Source organism: Anas acuta, chromosome 1, assembly GCF_963932015.1.
Source record: "Anas acuta chromosome 1, bAnaAcu1.1, whole genome shotgun sequence".
In the NCBI taxonomy this organism is placed as follows: Eukaryota; Metazoa; Chordata; class Aves; order Anseriformes; family Anatidae; genus Anas; species Anas acuta.
In genome coordinates this window covers 71,194,824-71,214,990 of record NC_088979.1, presented here as the reverse complement: position 1 = coordinate 71,214,990, position 20,167 = coordinate 71,194,824, and the positions used below count along the sequence as shown (strand labels likewise).

Below are 20,167 nucleotides of genomic sequence, written 5' to 3'. Positions count from 1 at the left end.
TTTAAAATGGCTGATCTTTCATTCTGCACTGTCTCACTGCACACCGGGATGTGACGATGATGTTGAGGAAAGCTGCTGCCTTAATGGACTTGAAATTAGGCTGTCAGAAGTAAAATATTATGTCTAATCAGAAAGCTTAATGCCTTTCGATAATCTGAATGCCAATAATCTTATATTATATGTATAACTGGAATCGGACATATCGAGATAATTCAGGAAGTGTATTCTTAACAACTCTCATGATGAGCTCTTGGGTTTCTCCAGTGTTTAAATTCTTTTCGTCAGCACAATGAACTGTCTAGGATAATTTCTAGTGCATATATATTAGTGGGTCAAAGTATAACTCTTGGACATTTTATGGCTCATCACAGGCAAGTGTTAGATAAGTGTAAGGTCTGAGCCTTGCTGAATCTTCTCTGCAGTGGCTCATAAGGCAATTTGGCACTCTGATCACACCACAGTTTTCTTCTGTACCGACAAAAAGTGATTTGAAGAGTGAAAAGCAAAGCTCAGTGTGCTTCCAGGGACATGGATCATCCCAAGGACAAGAAACGAGAGTTTTTTTTTTTTTCTTTTTTTTTTTTTTTTTCCTTTTTTTTTTTTCGGATGTCTCCTCTTATCTATGTCACGTGTGAGCTTGTCCTCAAGGATGGCAGGACCTCTTTATTCTTGTAGCATTCCCTTTTAAATTTTTAAATGCACCCATTTTGAGCCCTTTCCTTTCTTGCCCTTTCTAGCTTTTTACACAGCTGTGCTTTGTGCTTAGTTTATTAATGTCATGTTATGGAATAGCCAAAATCCAAACCACCACCACGCAAGCCAAACACAAACAAGTTATATAACACTGCAACCACTCATTTATTAAAGTGGAAAATTCGAGGCATATGTAATCTTTTGGACGACTGACAGGCAGGTGTGATCAAGAGAACGGGGAACCCAGTGACTGTAGGCAGATAGAGAGGCAGGCTTGTCAGGGCAATTAGAAAGCAGACAAGGTGGAATTGGGAAAAAATGGATTGGCCACCGACTGCTGGGGGACAAGGAGAGGTAGCGGTGGTGGCAGCTGTGCCGGAGGAGGGACAAAAGGACGGCAGGGGCAGAGAGGGCTTGAGGTGTCACTGGATGCCTTCTGATGCTCAGCAGCCCCTGGCACATTTGATATAGATGGGATGTAGCTACAAGGGCGCTGGGCATCTCCCTGTTACCGAGGGTCACCCACCTTCTTCTTCCCACTGTGTGCTGTGATCTGGGTGAGCAGCCAGCTGGAGCGTTCATTTCTCAGTGAAGCTGAACCAGACACTGACCCATCTCTAGTCCTTCCCACAACTCTCATTTTACGGCATCTGCGTATCTCCCTTTTCTCTGCATTTGCACTGTGTTTTGGCCTGATCTTCCCTCCAGCTCATGCTACACGTGTCTTTACCCATCGCTGCTTCCTCTCTCATCAGCAGCAGCCTAGAGCCAGGCAGTCTGAGTACCCCAGACAGCCTGTGACAACCCACAAGGAATTGTATTCCCTGTGCTCACCGCAGAGTGCTGGGGGCAGGAGACGCCCAAGGAGCTCAGGACATCTGTACAATGGAGCATGAAAGCATTGCAGGTCCTAAAGATGACAGGCATCAGCTCCTGTCCAGAAGTCGATGGGCAAAACAGGAATGCATGAGGAAAAACACAAACACACACATGGACAGAGTAGGGCACAAACCCAGGTCACTTCAAGCTGCATGGAAAGTTCAGACCAGTTAATTACCACTTTCTCTTGCAGCAGCAGATGCCTTCCCTCACTCACCATGTAAAACACCAGCCGCAGCCCTGACCACACAAGCACTCCTGCCTCGCACAGTCCTGGACACTTTGTCCCTCCTGCACCACTGCAGAACCTGACAGCCAAAATCCACCTCCCATCACCCTGCTGCCCACCCATCCACAGAGCAAGCACTCCTTGACTGTAGCTTGTCACCCACTTCTCTGTGGCGTGTAGGATGTGTCACAGCCAGTGTCCCCAGGCACCAAGGCTCCCTGTGCCCATGGGGCTTGGTCACACCATTGCTTGAGGCTGCTTGGCACAGACTGAGACAAGAGCAGCCATCAGGAAAGTGACGGCAGAGAGCACAGGAGAGACCAGTGAGCTCTGGTGGTGCATCTTGAGTCCAACCAGCAGCAGTGGTATCACAGCCGTGCTTGTCTAAGGTCACAGGCAAGGTTACGTGCACCTGGAAGTCCACCTGCTGTTTTCTCCCCACGAACCTTGCCTCTTTTAATAGTGCTGTATGTGGTACCAAGGTTTCTTGCAAGCAAATGCAGCAAAAACACAGGTGTGGATCAGCTCACGATACCCAGCTTATGAGGGACGACTCTGCTTTTCTATTTCCTCCACACGAGAATGTTGCTAATTGAGTTTCTGATGAAAGCCATGTTTGTCTTGCAATATTGCTAAGGAAGAGATCATGGAGAGATGAAGGACCAGGTGCCATGGAAAACTCTTGTTTGGGACTATAATCATCTTATTGACTGTTGGCCGAACTTTTGCAAAATCCTCTTAAATATGGGTTGGGCAGTGTTGCACACACTATTCCACAGATGCTTGCAGGCATTGTACAAACATTGAAATAACCACACTGCAGGTATTGACAGAGGGTATCTTTTTACACAACTGCACTGTCAGTAAAGCCATTTCTATAGCAGGCACTATTAATCTTTTTTATTATTATTATTTTTTTTCCCAATAGCGTTATTCATGCTGGGCCACTGCCAGGCCACGTCGCTTGTAGAAATCTGTCTGAGATCCTTCCGTTCCTCTCCCACCTTGATTAATGCCAACAGCTCTGTGCCACTTTGTTGCAACAACTTCCCCCTTGCCCCATCCAAGACATTAGGGAACGTATTAGCCAGCATGGGACCTGGAAGGGCACCTGGACACCCTGCTGGTATTTTGCTCAGATTTCACCATGGATGCCACTCCCTGTTCTGCTCTAGTCTGAGTCCAGGTTTTTGTTCTTTCCTTCTGTTTTGTAAATATTCTGTTTCTTCCCCCACAAATGTTCAGCCTCCCTTATGTGCAGGATCTTCTCAAAAGGCTCTTAAAACTCCATGTACGCTAATCAATTGGTATTCTTTTATATACTTATGGATGTTTTCAAATAAAGTCAAAGAAATGCGTGAGAACCTTTTTTCCACTGCTGAAATAAGGCTGGTTAATCCTTGCCATATCTAGGCTTTCCAGCTATTTTGTTATTCTTTCAGCAAATTCACCAATTAAAGTTGCCGAGTACAATTTGTAGGCCACTAATAACCCTAATCATTTCTAAGTATATCCACTGTTTTGATGTATTTTATGACAGAAGCTATTTTTAACAAAAGCTCTTGCATTTCTGTTACACCTCACCTACCTTATACTTAGGTTTCTTCGGAAGTGCTGTATGCAAGCACACATGCTTGGGGATTTTATTTTGTTCTAAATTATCAGTTTTTTTTCTGCCTTCTGTCTCTTTGGTCTCCAAGTCTTGCCTGAATGGCAGGCAACAGCAGCAGGGGAAATTGCTCAGATCCTACCTGACAGGGAGCAGGGGTGCTGCGGGGAGCAAACCCAGCCCTGGCTACTCACGCCGCAGGCTTTGCAGACCAGGTACAACACAACAGTGTGCCATGCGCCGAGCACGGCAATGCTGCAGGGCCAGTCACTTTAAAAAAAGCTCAGCAAGAGGAATCAGCGCAGCATGCTTCTTGCGTAATAGGTTGGTGGTTTGCACATTTGGCTGAAGAGAGGAGGTTGTTCCCGTTCGAGGACTCTGCTAGCTCTTAATAGTCCATATCTTCATCCTGTTCTTTTCCAGTCAAAAAAGCGTAAGCTGTTCAGGGAATACGGACTGGGATTCTGTCCCCTTGTTCCCATGAACTTACCATCAGTGCTAGGCTACAAAACTCCGGTTTCTTTTGTTTACTCTGTTCCTGGGCTTCACTTCCTTATCACTACTGGCACACTGACAAGGGTTGGTTTTTCCTAATGAGACCATTTTCTTGAAAAGTGAAATATGTGAAAAAGATTGAGAGGGGTCAAAAACCTTTCTGCATCACAGGCAAATGCTGTAGCACTAATGCAGGTTCACAGAGGGTTGTTTGTAGACCCATGCCACATGCTAAATAAAAATAAATGAGTCCCATTAGATGATTGCCCACAGTATGAGTGTCTGCTCTCAATCCCAGGGACTTCCCACTGCATAGCTGTGGACAGCTGGCCTCTTGGGAAAGGTTAATTTGCTTTCCAGGTAACACCATCCCCAAGCTGCTGAAGCGATCCCTGAGAACTGAGTCCTCTGTTATGATCCTGCTAGGCTCATGTGCCTACTATCTGGCAAGTCTAGTTTTGGGGTGCCTAAAATGACTCTTTTTTTTGCATAGAGGAAAAAATAGGAGCATGCAGCCTGTCAAAATGGTATGCAGGTGCTCAAAACCTCACATGAATTGCAGACAGCAACCCCAACTATTTCCCATCACTGCCTAATCTTGTGAGCACCTCCCTACTGAACCTGAAAGCTCCTCGGGCATTTAACTTTATTCACCCACACATGTTCAGGAAGATAGGCACTTATCTCTTGCCTCAAGTTCTACTGCAATCCAGCTTAGGAACAGAGGCATTTAAATCCCTTTCAGAAGCCTGAAAAATTAGCAGCAGTCAGAATTATGTCTCACGTCTTCCGGTGCGGGCCACCAGCTTTGACGTACGTGCGAAATGCAAAGAGCACGTCTCAGAGTGAGCAAGGAAGTGGAATTCTGGATGTCACCACCTGAGAGGGACTGATGAGACACCGCTTGCCTCTCGAGAGGCTGCCTCACTGTTATGCCACGCTCATGCAGAAAGCACGGCCAGCCGCTCCCACTGAACCTGCACCTCTGTGTGGTGAATACAGAGTCGATGACTCGTTCTCATCTCAAAGGGAGCCAAACTCATGTACCTGGGAAAGACGTGCTGTCTGGGGGATCGTCACGGAACAAAAGGAGAAAGGAGCCTAACCTCCTTTTGGTCCCCATGCTGTCCACTCCATGCCAGAGTGCTTGAACTGCTTGGCCAACCTTGGGTTTGCTTTTGTGTGCTCTGGCGTGGCCCCGTGCCTCTTGCGTTCCTGGCTGTGCAGGCTCTCAGCTGCAACACCTTACCACCCGTGATAGCTTATGGTTGCTGATTATGCCATTCTGCTGGGAAGCTGGAGCTCGGGGTTTAATTAAGAGTCTAGAAATATCACCCACTTCCTTTCTTATGGCTTTATGCATCTTTATGCAAAATGTGGGTGGAAGCGCTATGATCACATACCGCTTCATTAGTGCCAGTCCTGCAGGAGGGACGGATCAGCTGGAGCAAGTATGGATAGAGTATTACTAGTATCTCCAATGACTTTTCCAAGAGGCTATCTCTGCTCTAACCACAGGCTGTCTTTGCCTGCTGGCTGTGTGAGTTCACTGTTGCAGTCAGCGGAAAGAGGGAAGCACTTGAAGCACCTCAAAGGAAGCAGTCATCTTCTGCAGGTCTTCAGAAGTGCCTCTCGCTGGCCACTGCCTGTATAGGAAAGCTGAGACAATTAGATTACTACTTTCGTCCCTTCCAGGGCTCAGACACCTAAAATTTCACTGAGGTAATAATGTCTCACTGAGGTATCTAAAGTAGATGGACAAGATTCCAGCCCAAGGACTCAAAGCTTCACAGCTAATGATTGTAAGGAAAAAAAAAAAAAAAAAAAAACCACAAAAAATAGTGTATCAATAAGAAAAAAAATGACAACTACAGAAAAACAAGGAAAAGGAAGTATCAGTTAAAACTAGGGTGTATCATAATACAGTAATTGAGAAGAATCAAAGGCATAGAGACTTAATGTTATTGTTTCTCCTCCACTTCACATCCCATCAGCCTTTAGAAGAAATAAACAGCACTCAAACAAATTTTCCTCTATCTTTTTATGAATCATGGAGGGTTGGAAATAATTTTAACACTGAAAGAAGTAGTAGGACCAGTAAGAACACAATCTTGACCCATCCGTTGTTCCCCCCTTGGTCTAATTTTTGCATAGCGCTGTCTGAAAAAGGACAGAAGAGCATTTATTTCCATGGCTTAAATGTGCATTGATTGATTTTATTATACTAGAAAACCTGAGAAAGCATGGTGTATTTATATAAAGATCGCATAAATGCACTGTAGGCAAGTTTCGCAGTTTAAAGTTACAAAGAGCTTTCATTAGTGCTGTAGTTCTGAGAATAGGCTGTAAAGAGTCCTCAGCATAAAGGAGTCAGGACTTGATTTTTCCTGAGATAAGTTGAAAGAATAATACACCTTTTCTAAACGTCAGTGTTTCTTCTTTCATGTCTTTTTGTGATGCTCTTCCTACCATGGCGTGCATGGCTGAGAACAATATGCATTAAGAACGAAACCTTCATTGATGTGACTGCGTAATGTTGTTTATTATTTATGCTTGCATAACCCGGCGTGTTAATAAAAAGAGAAGAAATTCAGAGATACATAACATTAAACGCTTGTTTTCATCCCGGAGCAACTACAGAGTCTGGTTTGACTTTATGCATATATTTCCGAGAGCAGACAGCGAGCCAGTTCTGCTGAGCGATCTGACCTAACGCAGAAGAAGTCGTATTGCTGTGTGCTTTTCTAGAAAGTGAGTTTTTTGTTTTGTTTTGTTTTGTTTCGAGGGGAGGAGGAGGTGACACCCCCAAACCTTTGTGTGGCTCCCCGTCGTCCCCAGAGCCGAGGCGTTACTTACGGGCTGAAATCGAGCTCAGGGGTAAAAGCTTCCTCCCGCGGGACCGCTGCTGGCAGTTTTAGCTGGGTGCCAGGGCTGAAGCACATCTGTTAGTGGCACAGCACAGCCAAAATCCCCCCCCTGAGCACCGTGGGTCCCTCAGCCCGACCTGCAGTCGGTCACAGGGACCATCAGGGCGGGCTCCCCGCTGCCTCAAGCCCTCGCCGCCTTTCCCACGGGCCGAGGGGCTGACACTGCTGCAGGGTTTGGGGTTTGGGGTCCTGTCTCCGCGCTGCCCCCCCCCTCCTCCTCCTGCCCGTCCCTTCCCTTCCCTTCCCTTCCCTTCCCTTCCCCCGCCGCACATGCCCAGAAGGGCGGGAGCCGCGGCGCGGCCGTGACAGCGGCGCCTCCCTCCCCTCCCTCCCTGCCTCCCTCCGTCCCGTCCCTCCGTCCCTCCTTCCCTCCCCTTCTCCCTTCCCTCCTCCCCTGCCCTTCCGCTGGGTGGGTGCCGCCGGAGCCGCCCCCGGCCCGCCGCCGGAGCCCCGCCGCGCCACGCAGCCGGCCGGGCGCCTTCCCCTGGTCTCCGCGGGGCGGGAGGAGGCAGCCATGTCGCTATTGTCTGCGCTGCTGCCCCTGCTCGCCCTCTACCGCGCCGGCATCGCCGCCATCCTGCGGCAGCTGGGCCGCCGCCGCCGCTGCCCCCCGCCCGCAGGTGAGCACCGCGCCCGGACGCCGCGCCGGCGCCCCCAGCGCGGAGCCGGGTAGACCTGGCGGCCGGGGCCGCCGCCGCCGCTGCCTCCCCGCCGAGCCCCAGCGGGGCCGCCGCGACCTTGGGGGCGCTGGGGCCGCCGAGCCCCGCCGGGCTCCTCCCCGCCGCCCCCCGGCCGCGGGGTGTGGCGGGGGCCGGGCCGCAGCCGGAGGGCCCCGCTGCGGCTTCGCTACGTTGGTTATTATTATTACTATATATTTTGTTTTTTCCCTTCCTTCCGGCCGCTTTGCCTCAGAGCGGGGACTGCCGGGTCCGGCCCCAGGTAAGGCGCTGTGAGGCGGGGGGCGGGGGGGGGCTGCCCCTGCCCGGCCCCTGCCCGGCCCCTGGCCCCGCAGCCTCCCTACGGGGCTTCGTGATGGCTGGGGAGCTGCGCTTTCGCTTTTTATCCCTCTCTTCTTTCTATTATTATGATTTATTTTTGGTTCGCAGCATGCTTAGTAACAACTCTTCTTTTATTTTTATTTATTTTTTATTTTTTTGTCCCGTAACATTGACAGAGGAAGCTTTGAGTTTGCCAGGAAGCGAAGATCTTGAGTTTCCTCTTCCCTCACGTTGCTGTGGAGGAGGTCAGCTGCGCTTCTGGTCGTAACAAACTTAGGGCTAGCCGCACGGACCCGTACGGCGTCCTCAGACCTCAGCCTAAAACTCCGTAAAGCCATCGAGTGCCTCTGACTTCCTCCGCTTAGCAGCCAGGGAGCCTCTGCGGAGCTGCTGGTAGCTTTAACAGGAGGGACGGTGAAGGAAGAGGCAGCTGGCGTGGTGTCCCAGCGGGGAGGTGAGGCAGACAGGAGGTGTCCGGAGCACTGGGACGCGCGAGCTGAGCGTGGTTGTGTGCGTCCCGTCGCACGTGGCCTCGTGGGTAGCGCTTCCTCTCGTTTCCTTCACTCCTGGCAGCTCTGCAGGAGGCTGGGATTCTCCTTTCTCTTTCTCAAAATGCAGGGATGAAAAAGGGAAACAAGCAGAAGAACCCTAACGACAGAGAGGCAGATGTGCACAGAGTTTGAAGTCATCTGAGCATTTTTCTAGCATTAGTTTCTCTTGGCAGAGTAAAACCGGGTATTGTGCCTAGGGTGCGTAACACTTTCCAAATCTTTTTTGAACCAAGGAGGAAGAGCGTGATGAAAACGTGACCCAAGCGTTTTGGTGCTGTTACGTTCTTTACTACTATTAAAAAAATGTTGAATTTGGAAATGCCAGATTAAGGCAGCAAACATACCACCAGGGAAACGTCAGCTGGCCCGAGTAGGACTGGGACAGATTGACAGAACTGGAAAGCTTTCCCTCAGTCCTGACTCGGGGTGGTTCCTTCCAAGGACAAGTAGTTTCCTCCTCGTACAGTTGTTTGTGCGCAGTTGCCTCTTGGCAGTTGCTTGCTGCGTTGCTTTGACTCGGTGTGTCTAGCCAGGGCTTCAGAAATGTGCCAGCTTGTCAACAGGAATGTTTTCACCTAGATTAGCCATGTTTTCATGCAGTAATTTCAAAATCGGGACTGCAGCGTGACAAAAAGCTACAGTGTTTATTGCGATATGCTTAATTAAAGCTTGGATCAGTTAACTCAGCTTACTGTAAGAAGTTGCCAAGTAACTTTTCGAGGCAGGAGTCTCAAAAGCATTGAAGTGCCAGTGTTTTGGGCCGCCCGTGTTTCTCCGAGGGGCTGTCCTTAGCTCTCAGAAACGCCCGCGCTCACTGGCAGCAGTAGCTGCCAGAGGATTTTCCAGGGGAGAGAGGCGAAGGGAGAAGGGCTGGGAAGCACTGGTGGTGCACGGAGCCACGTCTCCCGTCCCAACTACTCGGCCTCGATTCCCCCGTCCCAGCACCGCGGTCGTGCTGCAGCGCCGGAGCAGCCCCGTCGCAGAGGTGGCACAGTGGAGGGATGGCTGGGAGCTCATCCTCAGGCTCTGTGCTGGTGAGTGAAGGCAGCGACGAGGTATGGTGTAAACCCAGCCCTTCTGTCTCCGAGGCGTGCGGTTAGTTTTCCAAGAAGAGCTTGCTTTCTAGTGCTTACCAGAGAGATTTTCAGGACTTCAATTCGGAGTAAACTAAACTAGTTCTTTTTCTCTTTCCCTAAACTTAGTCAAAGTTGTGTGCCCTTGGCACACACACTTTATCCTGTCTTTTAAAAGTGATCATCTCTTCTGCCGCATCTTACCGGGCTTCTTCTTGTTTTTATAAATGGGATTCAAGACAGTTTTTTTTTGGGAGAGGGAAAAGTTTGAGTTCTGGAATCTAGATTCAGTGCGAAAAGTTAATAATTGATTTGAGTTGTGAACTGAAAAGATCCAGCTCTTCACTCTGAAAGTGTAGCCACCACCAGCTACTGCCTCCGACCCAGAGCAAGAAGCTTTGTCTGAAGTTCTGGTCTTGGAGCACAGGGAAGGCGAATCCAAAGCTGGGAGGATAAGCGGGGCACAATCAGCGATTGTGCCCTGCTAAGAAAAAGAAGTGTGCAGAAGTAAAGGGGAAGAGGCTATTTATGCTACAAACAATTTTCCAAGCACGAATCGCAGAGGTGGTGTACCTGCAGGTGGCTGGTGTAAGCTGGGTTAGTTAGTGCCGCGGCGAGACCCTCTGCTGACCCGTGTCGGCAGGGGTGGGCGACTCGTGTAGCCCAGAACAAAAGCAGTCCCTAGGTTACCAGGTGCGCCCGCTCACGGCAAGCACGTGGCCTCCCATTCCTCTTCGTGGGACAGGTTCGCACTGTTCTCTTCAAATTGGGTGCATCGACCTGAGACAGGAGAGGCGACACGTCTCGTCCTCAGAGCCAACATAATCAGGCGACACAACGGAGCAGTGAGTCTCGGCTTACGATGAGGACACAGGGTTTCAGAGACTGCCCCATGTAGTCCTTCAGCGGCTGGACCAGCACGGGGGGCGTCCCGATGCCACGGCGGGGAAACTCGAGGCTTTGGCTGTTAGTCTCTTTGGGGGGAGAGTGCTAACCAACTGGAGCTTCAGCTGTTGCTTAATGCTTTACTTTTCCTCTTTGATATCTGATTATGCTCTTTGCTTATTGCTGGCAAAAACTAGTCTTTTATTTCTACAATAAATCACTGCAAGTCTGCTATTGCCTCACGTATCACTTCGTTGTTTGGTATCCAGAGAACTCTTGTTGTCTAACAAGTGTTCAGTGGACTAAACAACTTACAGTTTCACTAGAATTTACTATTTCGATGTTCCTTGCAATGCTTCAATTAAAAAAAAAAAAAAAAGTCCTGTTTGTATAAAGATCTTGATATAATCAGCTCTTAAAAAAGAAAACTCTATTAAGTGAATTGCTAAAAGATGGACTAACTTTAATTGTGACACCAGGCTATTAACTCTGGAAATGTGGTCACTGAGAGTCATCTTACTGATGGATTACAAACAGTTTTCATGTACTAATAACTCCTTTTGGAAGTTTAAAAGCTTCTCAAGGAACTTATTTGGCATTTTGCTCCTGCCTTTTGTCTTCTGTATATGTGGTTTGATTGAAGTTTGGTAGGGGAGGGCTAAATGCTGAGCGTTTTGCAGTTTGGAAGTCTGAGTAGTTAAGTTTGGTATCTGCGATGTGTAGAAAACGGGCTTTGACGAAGGCGGCAGTGAGTGAAGTCCAGAAGACCTTAAAGCTGGCCGATAGCCTTCTTTAAAGGGATCGGAATATCATATACATGTATTTTAATTTGCCCCAATTTCTAGTTAATCAGTATCATAATTTGCACCACGTCTATTTATAATTGATCGTGAAATATTAATTTGAGAGCATGCATCTCTTAATTTTAATTCCTGCGCTGAGGGCTTCTGCTTTATATGCCTAAAGCGTAAGAGCAGACTAAACACTTCCTGCTCGCAGGCGTACCAACGCCAGGTTTTAAAACATCCAGTTCCAGAGGTGGGCAAAGAAACCATCAGGCAGGAAAGATTGATGGTAGGCAAAAATTAACTTGCACCTAATTCTTAATCCCTCTCCCCACGCAGGCCCATCAGAGAGCTGCTGAGGTAGGTTTAAAAGTTAGGAAAGACAACTTTTATGGTTACCTCTGTGCTGAATGAGGCAAGGGTTCTGCCAAAAAGATACGGTGTAATTACAGCCTGTGTCACTGCTGCGTGTGCACAAGGGGGCAGAGCGAAGGTGGCTGCACACCTGGCGTGTCCCAACATCCAAATCCCTGCTTTCACAACCCAGCGCCTGCTTTGGACGTCGTTTTTCTGTCTGCCAGTGTGGAAACGGAGCTCCGTCTGCCGCCAGCACAGCGCCTGTGCCCTCCGTCATGGGGCTGAGCCTTCAGCCTCCGTCCCTGATGACCTCAGGAGGATGAGAGCGGACTGGGGCTGAAGAGCAGGGCTGTGGGAAGCAGCCTGGCCTGGCCCAGAGCATGCCAGGAAACCTGGCCTTCCTCCTCCTCTTCCTCCTCCTGATGCCAGCCCCAAGGCCAGCAGATGTTGAAGGGCTGTCCCCAGGCCAGCAGCGCTGGAAAGTGGTGACCCCAAAACATGACAGTGGTTTTGGCCTGGCTGCATGTGTGGGAGGAGGAGGAGGAGGAGAAGGAGGAAGAGAAGGGCAGCAGCTCCTCCGAATCCATGCTCTGTTGCAGTGTGGGGGGGAATTCAAGGGAGAAGGCGAAGGTGCTTCCATAGCCTGAAGGCTGTCTGTTCACAGGGAGGGTTTGCAGCAGACCAAAGCAGTCCTGTTGTTTTACAGTGGAAGGGTAGGTGAGCTGAAGTAGAGGGCTTCTGCCAGCCGCCTGTGCGACACAGATCTCTTCCTCCAGAAGAATATGCAAGTGCTCTTATTTATTTGTTTTTAACCATACTGCCAGCTAGACTGCACACCACTCGAGGAGGGGCAGGGATGATTAGTAGTTTACATTAGAGCTACTATGACAAGTTGGAATTGGTGTACAGCGTTACAACAAAAGCTGCGTTACGCTGACATGTCCTTAACTGTGGCAATGCTGCTCGGTGCCACTAGTGCCAAGTGCCAGACCTATCTAAAACTGATGGTAAAGCTGTAACATCCATAAGAGTGAAGGGTGGGGAGAGTCTGTAACTCTCCCTTGCTCTGAAATAACTTGTGTTTTATCAGTCCGTGATGAACTTTTTATGGTCCCGGGGGTGTCATAGTAATTTTAAATACTAAGGAGGAATCAATTCCATTATTACAGTGCCTTCCTCCTTGCTTTTAGGAACTGCCATGTAATTGCAAAGGAAACTGTAAGATTTAACGAAATGCCAGGAGCCTTTATGCTTTCCAGAGATGCTGTGTCATGGAGTGAAGTGGAAGACACCGAAAGCAATAAGGACACATACTGATAGGACATATCTTGTCCATAGGCTGCATGATGCTATAGCAGGGCTACGTCGTTATACATCACACCATGTTGTCATTCAGAATCACCAGTTTTGGTGAGATTGCATACATTGGTGCTGTTAACATGCACATTTTTATAATTATGCAGCATTACTGCGTTGAATCAATACTTTATCCTGGCAACTTAAAAAGTATTGAGTAAATCACAGTAGAGGGCATATGAGTAGTCAACTCCCTCCACTCCTCCCCAAATTATAAAAGGTTTGCACCCAGAAGTAAATCTTAATAAAAGGTTTGCACCCAGAAGTAAATCTTAAGATATCAATAGCGAAAACAAAACAAACAAAATACCCGCCCGGCACATCTCGTGCTAAGTCTAAACCAACAGCTGTGCTTAAATAAATATATTTAGTCTTGGTAAACCTGTCTGGCTTTTCATTCAAGCAATTCATGACGTGCTGCAAAATACCTTCTGCAGCTCAGAGGGAAAATATCTTTTCTCTGTGATGCTTGTCGACAGAGGAGAACATGCTGGTGGAGCTGCACCCATAAATTTTTGGGGGATGCTCCCCAACAGCAAGTTTGGAAAAGTTAGATGCTTTATTCCTCCCCCAACCAGCTGGTCTTATTGCCCAGGGATTCCCGTGTTTTGGCACAGAGGCAGCTCCTGAGGAGCAGAGAAGGGAGCTGTCACGTTGCTTTCGGGCTGGCTGCAGGAATCCTCTTTCAGTTTCTTTTCTGCCCTCTTCCCCTGTGTCTTCACAGAGGAGGTCCCGGCAGTGCTGGCTGATGGCTTCCTTCTCCCTCCCTCCCCTGGCGAAGGGCTGCTTGCTGCGGCTGCGCTGGTGCTGGGGGAGAAAGGGAGAAGTGTCGGGGTGCAGTTGTGCTGCTGGGTGGCTTTTGGGTACAGGGGAATAAGCTCTGGCAGGTGGCTGCCTGTGCTGTGTGCAGAGACGCTGTAGGCCTCAAATAGTACTTGCATGTGACTGCTCAAGCAGTGTTTTCCTGTGCGGGTATTTAGGTACAGATCGCTAAGCCTTGCCTTCTCACCGTCTTCTCTAGCAGGTTGCCCCCACCCCCATGCCAACTTCTTTAGTCTTTTGAGGAAAGGACGGCAAAATTATTTTCCAGCTGATGTGGTTAATAACTTTTATTAGTGCTTTCCTGACTGCCTTTTCCTGTCATTATAATGCAGTGTTATTCCAGGAACCGAGACTGTGAACTAGCGCTTCAGGAGGTTGCTTTGGTTTCTGAAAGAGAAGGACAGGAAAGGTGTCAGAGGCGTGTTGTTGATCTGCATGCAGGTTCAAATTTTGCTTCCTTTTGTTTCTGTCAGAAAACATCTTTACATTTCAGAGGAGCAGATTAATGCCATAATTTGCATCACAGCTTTCTTTCTTTTTTTTTTTTTTTTCTTTTTTTTTTTTCTAAAGCAAACCCTGGGACAGTTAGCTCCAGCTAACACAGCTTCTTTCAAAATAAACAAACAATAAAACCTTTGCTCCTTTCAGTATCAGGTTTCATTTGAAATAAATGTTTGTAGTGAAGTTCAGAAACCCTTAGGCAAGAGGATGTCAGTCGAGCCCTAACTATAACTGGGGGGGCTAGGGGACAGGAAAACACTATAGCAAATAGTCTGGCTTGTGTGACAATAATGTGTGAACTGTGTGGCAGTTGTTATACTTCCTCTACTGAGAATTATGTAAGTCCAGAAACAAGATTTACTCAGATCTTCTAGCTCAGTTTCACAGCAAAATGTGCTGTATTAAAAACACTTTTTAATTTTTGACATTTTAATGGGCTTCTTGTAGGTCACACTTCCTGCAAATCTCATCTTTAAATTTGCAAATGTAATTAGTAAGGTAGGTTTCTTGATATATATTCAGAGAAACACTGCTTTCACATAGTTAAGTGTGGACAAACTTGTGCTTTCTCATCGTATCTTTATCTTACTGCCTTTATCAGGTACTCATTAATGAGTGAAGGATCAAAAGGTGGGACGGTGGCCAAGAAGCAATGGAGAATAAAAGTTTAGAAGGTTCCCCATCAGACCTAAAGTTAGTGGCTCATCCGAGAGCAAAGAGTAAAGTGTGGAAGTACTTTGGTTTTGATACCAATGCAGAAGGATGCATATTACAGTGGAAGAAAATCTACTGCCGTATTTGCATGGCGCAGATTGCCTATTCAGGGAACACGTCCAACCTTTCCTACCACCTCGAGAAAAACCACCCCGACGAATTCTGTGAGTTTGTGAAAAGCAACACCGAGCAGATGAGGGAGGCCTTTGCTACCGCCTTTTCAAAAATCAAGCCGGAATCATCGCAGCAGGTTGTTCAAGACAGCCTCATCATGAAGACCTACCAGAACTATGAGAACAAAAAGCATCAGGAACTGACGTCCGCAGTCATCAGCTTGATCTGCGAGGGCATGTATCCCGCCTCCATCGTCGACGAGCCCACCTTCAAGGCCCTCTTGAGAACAGCTGATCCTAGGTATGAACTTCCTAGCCGGAAGTATTTCTGTACAAAAGCTATTCCTGAGAAATACAATGCCATTAGAGAAATCGTCCTAAAGGAGCTCACCGACGTTCTGTGGTGCGGCATATCCACGGACATGTGGAGGAGCGAAAACCAGAACAGGTCGTACGTTACCGTCGCGGTTCACTTTCTCAGCAGCAGTCCTTCAAACTGCCTGGCGGTTAACTCACGGTGCTTAAAAACGTTTGAAGTACCGGAGGATAATACTGCAGAGACTATCACCCGAGTCCTTTACGAAACGTTCATCGAATGGGGAATCAATACAAAAGTCTTTGGTGCTACGACAGATTACAGTAAAGACATTGTGAAAGCTTGCTCTCTCCTAGATATTCCAGTGCAGATGCCTTGCTTGGGGCACACTTTCAACGCCGGAATACAACAAGCTTTTCAGCTCCCGAAGCTCTGCGGCCTTCTTGCCAGGTGCCGAAAACTGGTGGAGTATTTTCAGCAGTCTACCATGGCAATGTATATGCTGAGCGAGAAGCAGAAGCAGCAGAATATTCTCCACTGCATGCTGGTGAGCGATCGCGTTTCCTGGTGGGGCAGCACGCTTGCCATGTTGCAGCGTCTCAAGGAGCAGCAGTTCGTCATCGCCGCCGTTCTCGTGGAGGACAGCAACAACCACCACCTCATGCTGGAGGCCAGCGAGTGGAACACGATCGAAGGGCTGGTGGAGCTGCTGCAGCCTTTCAAGCAGGTTGCGGAGATGATGTCCGCTTCCAAGTACCCAACGATCAGTATGGTGAAGCCGCTTCTCCACATGCTTCTGAATACCACCCTGAACATCAAGGAGAACGATCTGAAAGAAATCAGCATGGCGAAGGAGGTAATAGCGAAGGAGCTGTCAACCACCTACCAGCACACCCCGGAAATAGACATGTTCCTCAATGTTGCCACTTTCCTGGATCCTCGTTACAAAAAACTGCCTTTTCTTTCCGCCTTTGAGCGGCAGCAGGTGGAAAACAGAGTGGTGGAAGAAGCAAAAAGCCTGCTGGAGAAAGTCAAAGAAAACACCTTTCGGACTGAAGAAAAGTTCTTCGCGGTTTCGGAGGAGCCCCCAGTGAAAAAAATAATTATCTCCTCCACTCCTCCTCCTACTAGCGTGATCAACAACATGCTTGCAGAGATCTTCTGCCAGACGGGGGGTGTGGAAGACCAGGAGGAATGGCACGCTCAGATTGTTGAGGAGTTGAGCAACTTTAAGTCACAAAAGGTCCTTGGTTTGAATGAAGACCCGCTAAAGTGGTGGTCTGACAGACTAGCGCTGTTTCCAGTTTTACCAAAGGTTCTCCAAAAATACTGGTGTATTCTGGCCACAAGGGTCTTTCCCGAACGCCTTTTTGGTTCTTCTGCTAATGTTGTCAGTGCAAAGAGAAACCGGTTAGCCCCAGCGCACGTGGACGAGCAGATCTTTTTGTATGAAAACACTCGGAATGGGTCCGAGGCAGAACCGGAGGATGAAGACGAAGGAGAATGGGGTTTGGAACAGGAACAGATTTTTAATTTAAATGACTCGGTAAACGTAAACAACAATTTCTTTAATATCCGAGACAGTGGGTTTGTTTAACAGGACTACTGTGGTACATTTAATAACAAAGAAAAAGGTATTTGTCTTAAGTTACCAAAAATACTTCTGTTTATGCTATGAATGCTGTAAATATTGAACAGTTGTAACAAACTTGATTTAGCTTCCATTGTCTATGTTTTTCCCACTGTCTTAAAACATCAATGAGTTGTGATTAAACAGCACTGAAATGAACGAGGAAATAAATGCTACAAAGATCGTGATTTCTGACTGTGGCCCAGATCTCAGAGAGCACTTAGCCATGTGCTTCCTTTCCACTTGCTTCAGTGGGAGGGAAGCACATGCCTATGTGCTGTCTGTAATGAAAATATTTTTCCTGAATCAAGACCCTGAGCAAGGGACTTTTAAAGTTCTATGCCTCCAATTGTAAATCCCACTTGATTTAGGGCGTTAGCTTTAAATTTTGGATTTTAAAATGTTATTCTTGAATTCCATTAATCAGAGCAGCAAAGACTTTTAGAGTCTGTCAATGCTATAGAATGAAAAAAAAGATCTTGAGCCTGATTTTCTTTTTCACTACCTCATATCTTAGGCCCGGTCTGTGCTAGATGAGATCAGCTGGTGTAATTCTGTCACTTAGGGGACTATGTTACTACTTTCACCGCTGTCGCGCTGGCATAGGCCGTAGTGTGGATGCACCTCCACTGGGGCAATTTATTCGGCCTTCCAGTGCGGTATAAATGGTATAAACGCTTCCAAACTGGTATGGCTGTGTCCACATCGGTTGGGTTTTACCATGGAGCTGTCTCAGCTAAATGGTAAAACCCCTTTTTGTCCGGACGAGCCCTGGCAGTAGCACGCGGGGCGCGGGCGGGTGGCGGCCTACACCCAGGAGCAGAGCAGCGAAGGCAGGAGGCGTGCCAGGGCCACGGGTCTAACTCTGTGTGCGTGTGTTATAACGTGCTTAACCTTTTAATTTAAGTGGGCACTTCGCCCAGGGTAGCTAGGAAGTTTTGTTGGTGAGAAAAGCAGAATAAAAAGCTTTAATATTATGTAAATATATTTAAAGGAGGGGGACCCCTCCGTTTCCCTACACGTATCCGGTGAGTCTTTAGGATTGTTTCTTGTTATGTTAGCACTTAAAAACTTTTTTTTTTCTTTCTGTCTCTCTTTTTTTTTTTTTTCAGTTTGTAGAGTGGACTTTAGTCTGATCCAGTCAAATGTTTGAGTACTGTTTCCGATTAGTTGTTGTGTATTGCAATTGTTTCCTTTGTGTCTCTAGACCTAAAAGTTTTCATCCCTTTTAAGAACTTGGTTAAAAAAAAAAAAAAAGAAAGAAAATGAAAAAAAAAAGTAAAAAATATCCAACAACCAAAACCCCACATTTCTTAGGAAATACTGCTGGTCATAAACATGATGCTAGTTCACATGTGGCACAGAGTGGGATGGCAGCCAGCATTACTCTGTGCAGCACGGAGGAGGGATCCTGTCACTGCCCAGTGACAGCTGAGGGTTGATGGTTTTTTGTGGTGGGCATCTTGTCCCTCACTCAAAATCTCCCAGCTCAAACTGTTCTGAGAGGGTCAGTCTCACCTGTTCAGACGCCAGCCTTTCCCATCTGTCCATAAAGTAGTCAAAAAATTAAGTGAGGCAAATTCTGGAGCTCTCTTCCCAGCTGCAAAGAGCGGACTCCAACCTGCTCCCCGGCGGTGGTCTCAATGACCCTGCTGCTAGAAACGTGTGAGGTGTCTAGGGATGGGAAAGGCCATGGCTGATTTAGCACGTTTGTGTAAGCACAGCCCTTCTGTAGAGAGGCCAGTGGAAGACTGGTCATAACCATTACCGGGGAAGAAGTCTTGACTTTTTTGTCCCTGTGGCATCCACAGACGTAGAGAACAAGTTCCTGGCCAGCAGGAACGTGTGAAAATGGTAATGACGCTGGAATTGAGTATGCTACCAAACTGCTTGTTTATGTCCTGGTCGGGTAGTTTTTGCAGGTGTCAGACCTCCCTCCGTGTGTGGCAGGAAGGGGTGTGTGGATGCGCTGCAGCGGTGGCTGCAGTGCCCAAGATGCAGCACGAAGGCTCGGCACAACAGACCCATAGGCTGTCTACGAGGGCCTCAAAGTCGAGTCGAGGAAGGGAGCAAGGTGCAGAAATGGTTTTAAGGCCCTGCGAGCACCCGCCGTGCCCAGTTTCACCACCATGTGCTGCCAGGGAGCTGCAGGACACCAGCGTGAGGCATGTGCGTCGCCCTCAATGCCAGGGGCTGCAGGACGAGCCTGGGGCAGCGCCTCATCCTCATGGGGCGGAAAGCACACAGCGAGGCTTATGGCTTGGCTCGCTCCTCACCCAGCTGTGCTGAGAGCAGTGCGATGCACTGTTCTCTCCCTCCTAGCTTCCCTTAGTTATATAGATATTTTTTTTGGTATCCAAAATAAAGCTGTAGTTGGTTCAATTGAGAAGTCTTGGCATTCTCTTAAAAATAAAAAAAAAAGGGGGGGTAGGGGAAAAACAAAGCCATTGTTAGTTCTACCCGTTGTTTGTGAGATTTTTATTTAATGTTCTAAGCTTGGAATATTGTTAAATAAACCAGAAAAATAAGTTAGTTACTAGAGTATTTGTCTGATGTGTGTTCGTATCTGCAGCACTTTATGACTTTGAACTCTTCCGCAACAAGGGGAGATTATATTCTAAGGTTTTGAAGCTATGCATTTATTTTCCTTTTGATCCTGTAAGTTATTAAAAAAAAAAAAAAAAAAAAAAAAAAGCTGTATAAATCTTTTGGATTAAAAAAATATGACGATGAAAAACGTCAGAAGTTTAGACAGTTTCTCTTGCTTAAATATGTGTGGTGTTTTTTATTTAACAATATATTCTGTTGGTTGGTTGGGTGGAGAAACCAAGTTGCAGAGCTATTTTGAATATTGCTACAACGGGAGTTAAGTTGTTATTGCCAAGGGTGGGCCTGGGATGCATTTCCAAATTATGCTATTAAGTTAGATTTATGTTCATGTTTCTTGACAGCTAATTTGAATCCAAAGTCTGATGTCTCCATTTCTTTCTGGTACAGCTGAGGCATCTTTTTGGAGGGGCAATAGATAGACTTCAACTTTTGTGTACTTTCATGCTGGAAAAGTGACTTTTTAAATGTTTTCAAAATGCATACTTTAAGTCCAAAGAAGAGGAAATACCTGTTGCCACAGCTACGTGTTCCCAATTCAGGGTTACAACTCGAGGGGTTAGGTGTGGGTTCTTGTGACCAACAACGTCACTGGAAGGAGTTTTCTTGAACGACCAGTCTTGACAG

At 47.4% G+C, this 20,167-nt stretch overlaps 2 protein-coding genes across 4 annotated transcripts in view; both read left to right on the top strand.

Annotated features, from left to right (window-relative positions):
- DHRSX (dehydrogenase/reductase X-linked) overlaps positions 1 to 20,167 on the top strand; it is a 212,019-nt gene that overhangs the window by 34,206 nt on the left and 157,646 nt on the right. Inside the window, exons 1-2 of one of the 2 annotated variants that reach the window (XM_068682179.1) lie at positions 7,321 to 7,452; positions 7,745 to 7,771. The exons of the other annotated variant lie outside the window; for it this stretch is intronic. Coding sequence (XP_068538280.1) covers positions 7,347 to 7,452; positions 7,745 to 7,771 — 133 coding nt within the window. The 5' untranslated portion in view covers positions 7,321 to 7,346. Of the gene's footprint in view, positions 1 to 7,320; positions 7,453 to 7,744; positions 7,772 to 20,167 lie in introns of those variants that run through there. 2 annotated transcript variants of the gene reach the window in all.
- ZBED1 (zinc finger BED-type containing 1) lies at positions 7,313 to 19,627 on the top strand. 2 transcript variants are annotated; one of them, XM_068682105.1, is made up of 3 exons: positions 7,360 to 7,452; positions 7,745 to 7,771; positions 14,762 to 19,627. In XM_068682105.1, the coding sequence occupies exon 3, from the start codon at positions 14,813 to 14,815 to the stop codon at positions 16,898 to 16,900; it is 2,088 nt and encodes a 695-aa protein (XP_068538206.1). In that variant the 5' UTR covers positions 7,360 to 7,452; positions 7,745 to 7,771; positions 14,762 to 14,812; the 3' UTR covers positions 16,901 to 19,627. The 2 variants fall into 2 exon arrangements, with proteins under 2 accessions (XP_068538195.1, XP_068538206.1); XM_068682094.1 differs by lacking the exon at positions 7,745 to 7,771 and having other exon boundaries at positions 7,313 to 7,452.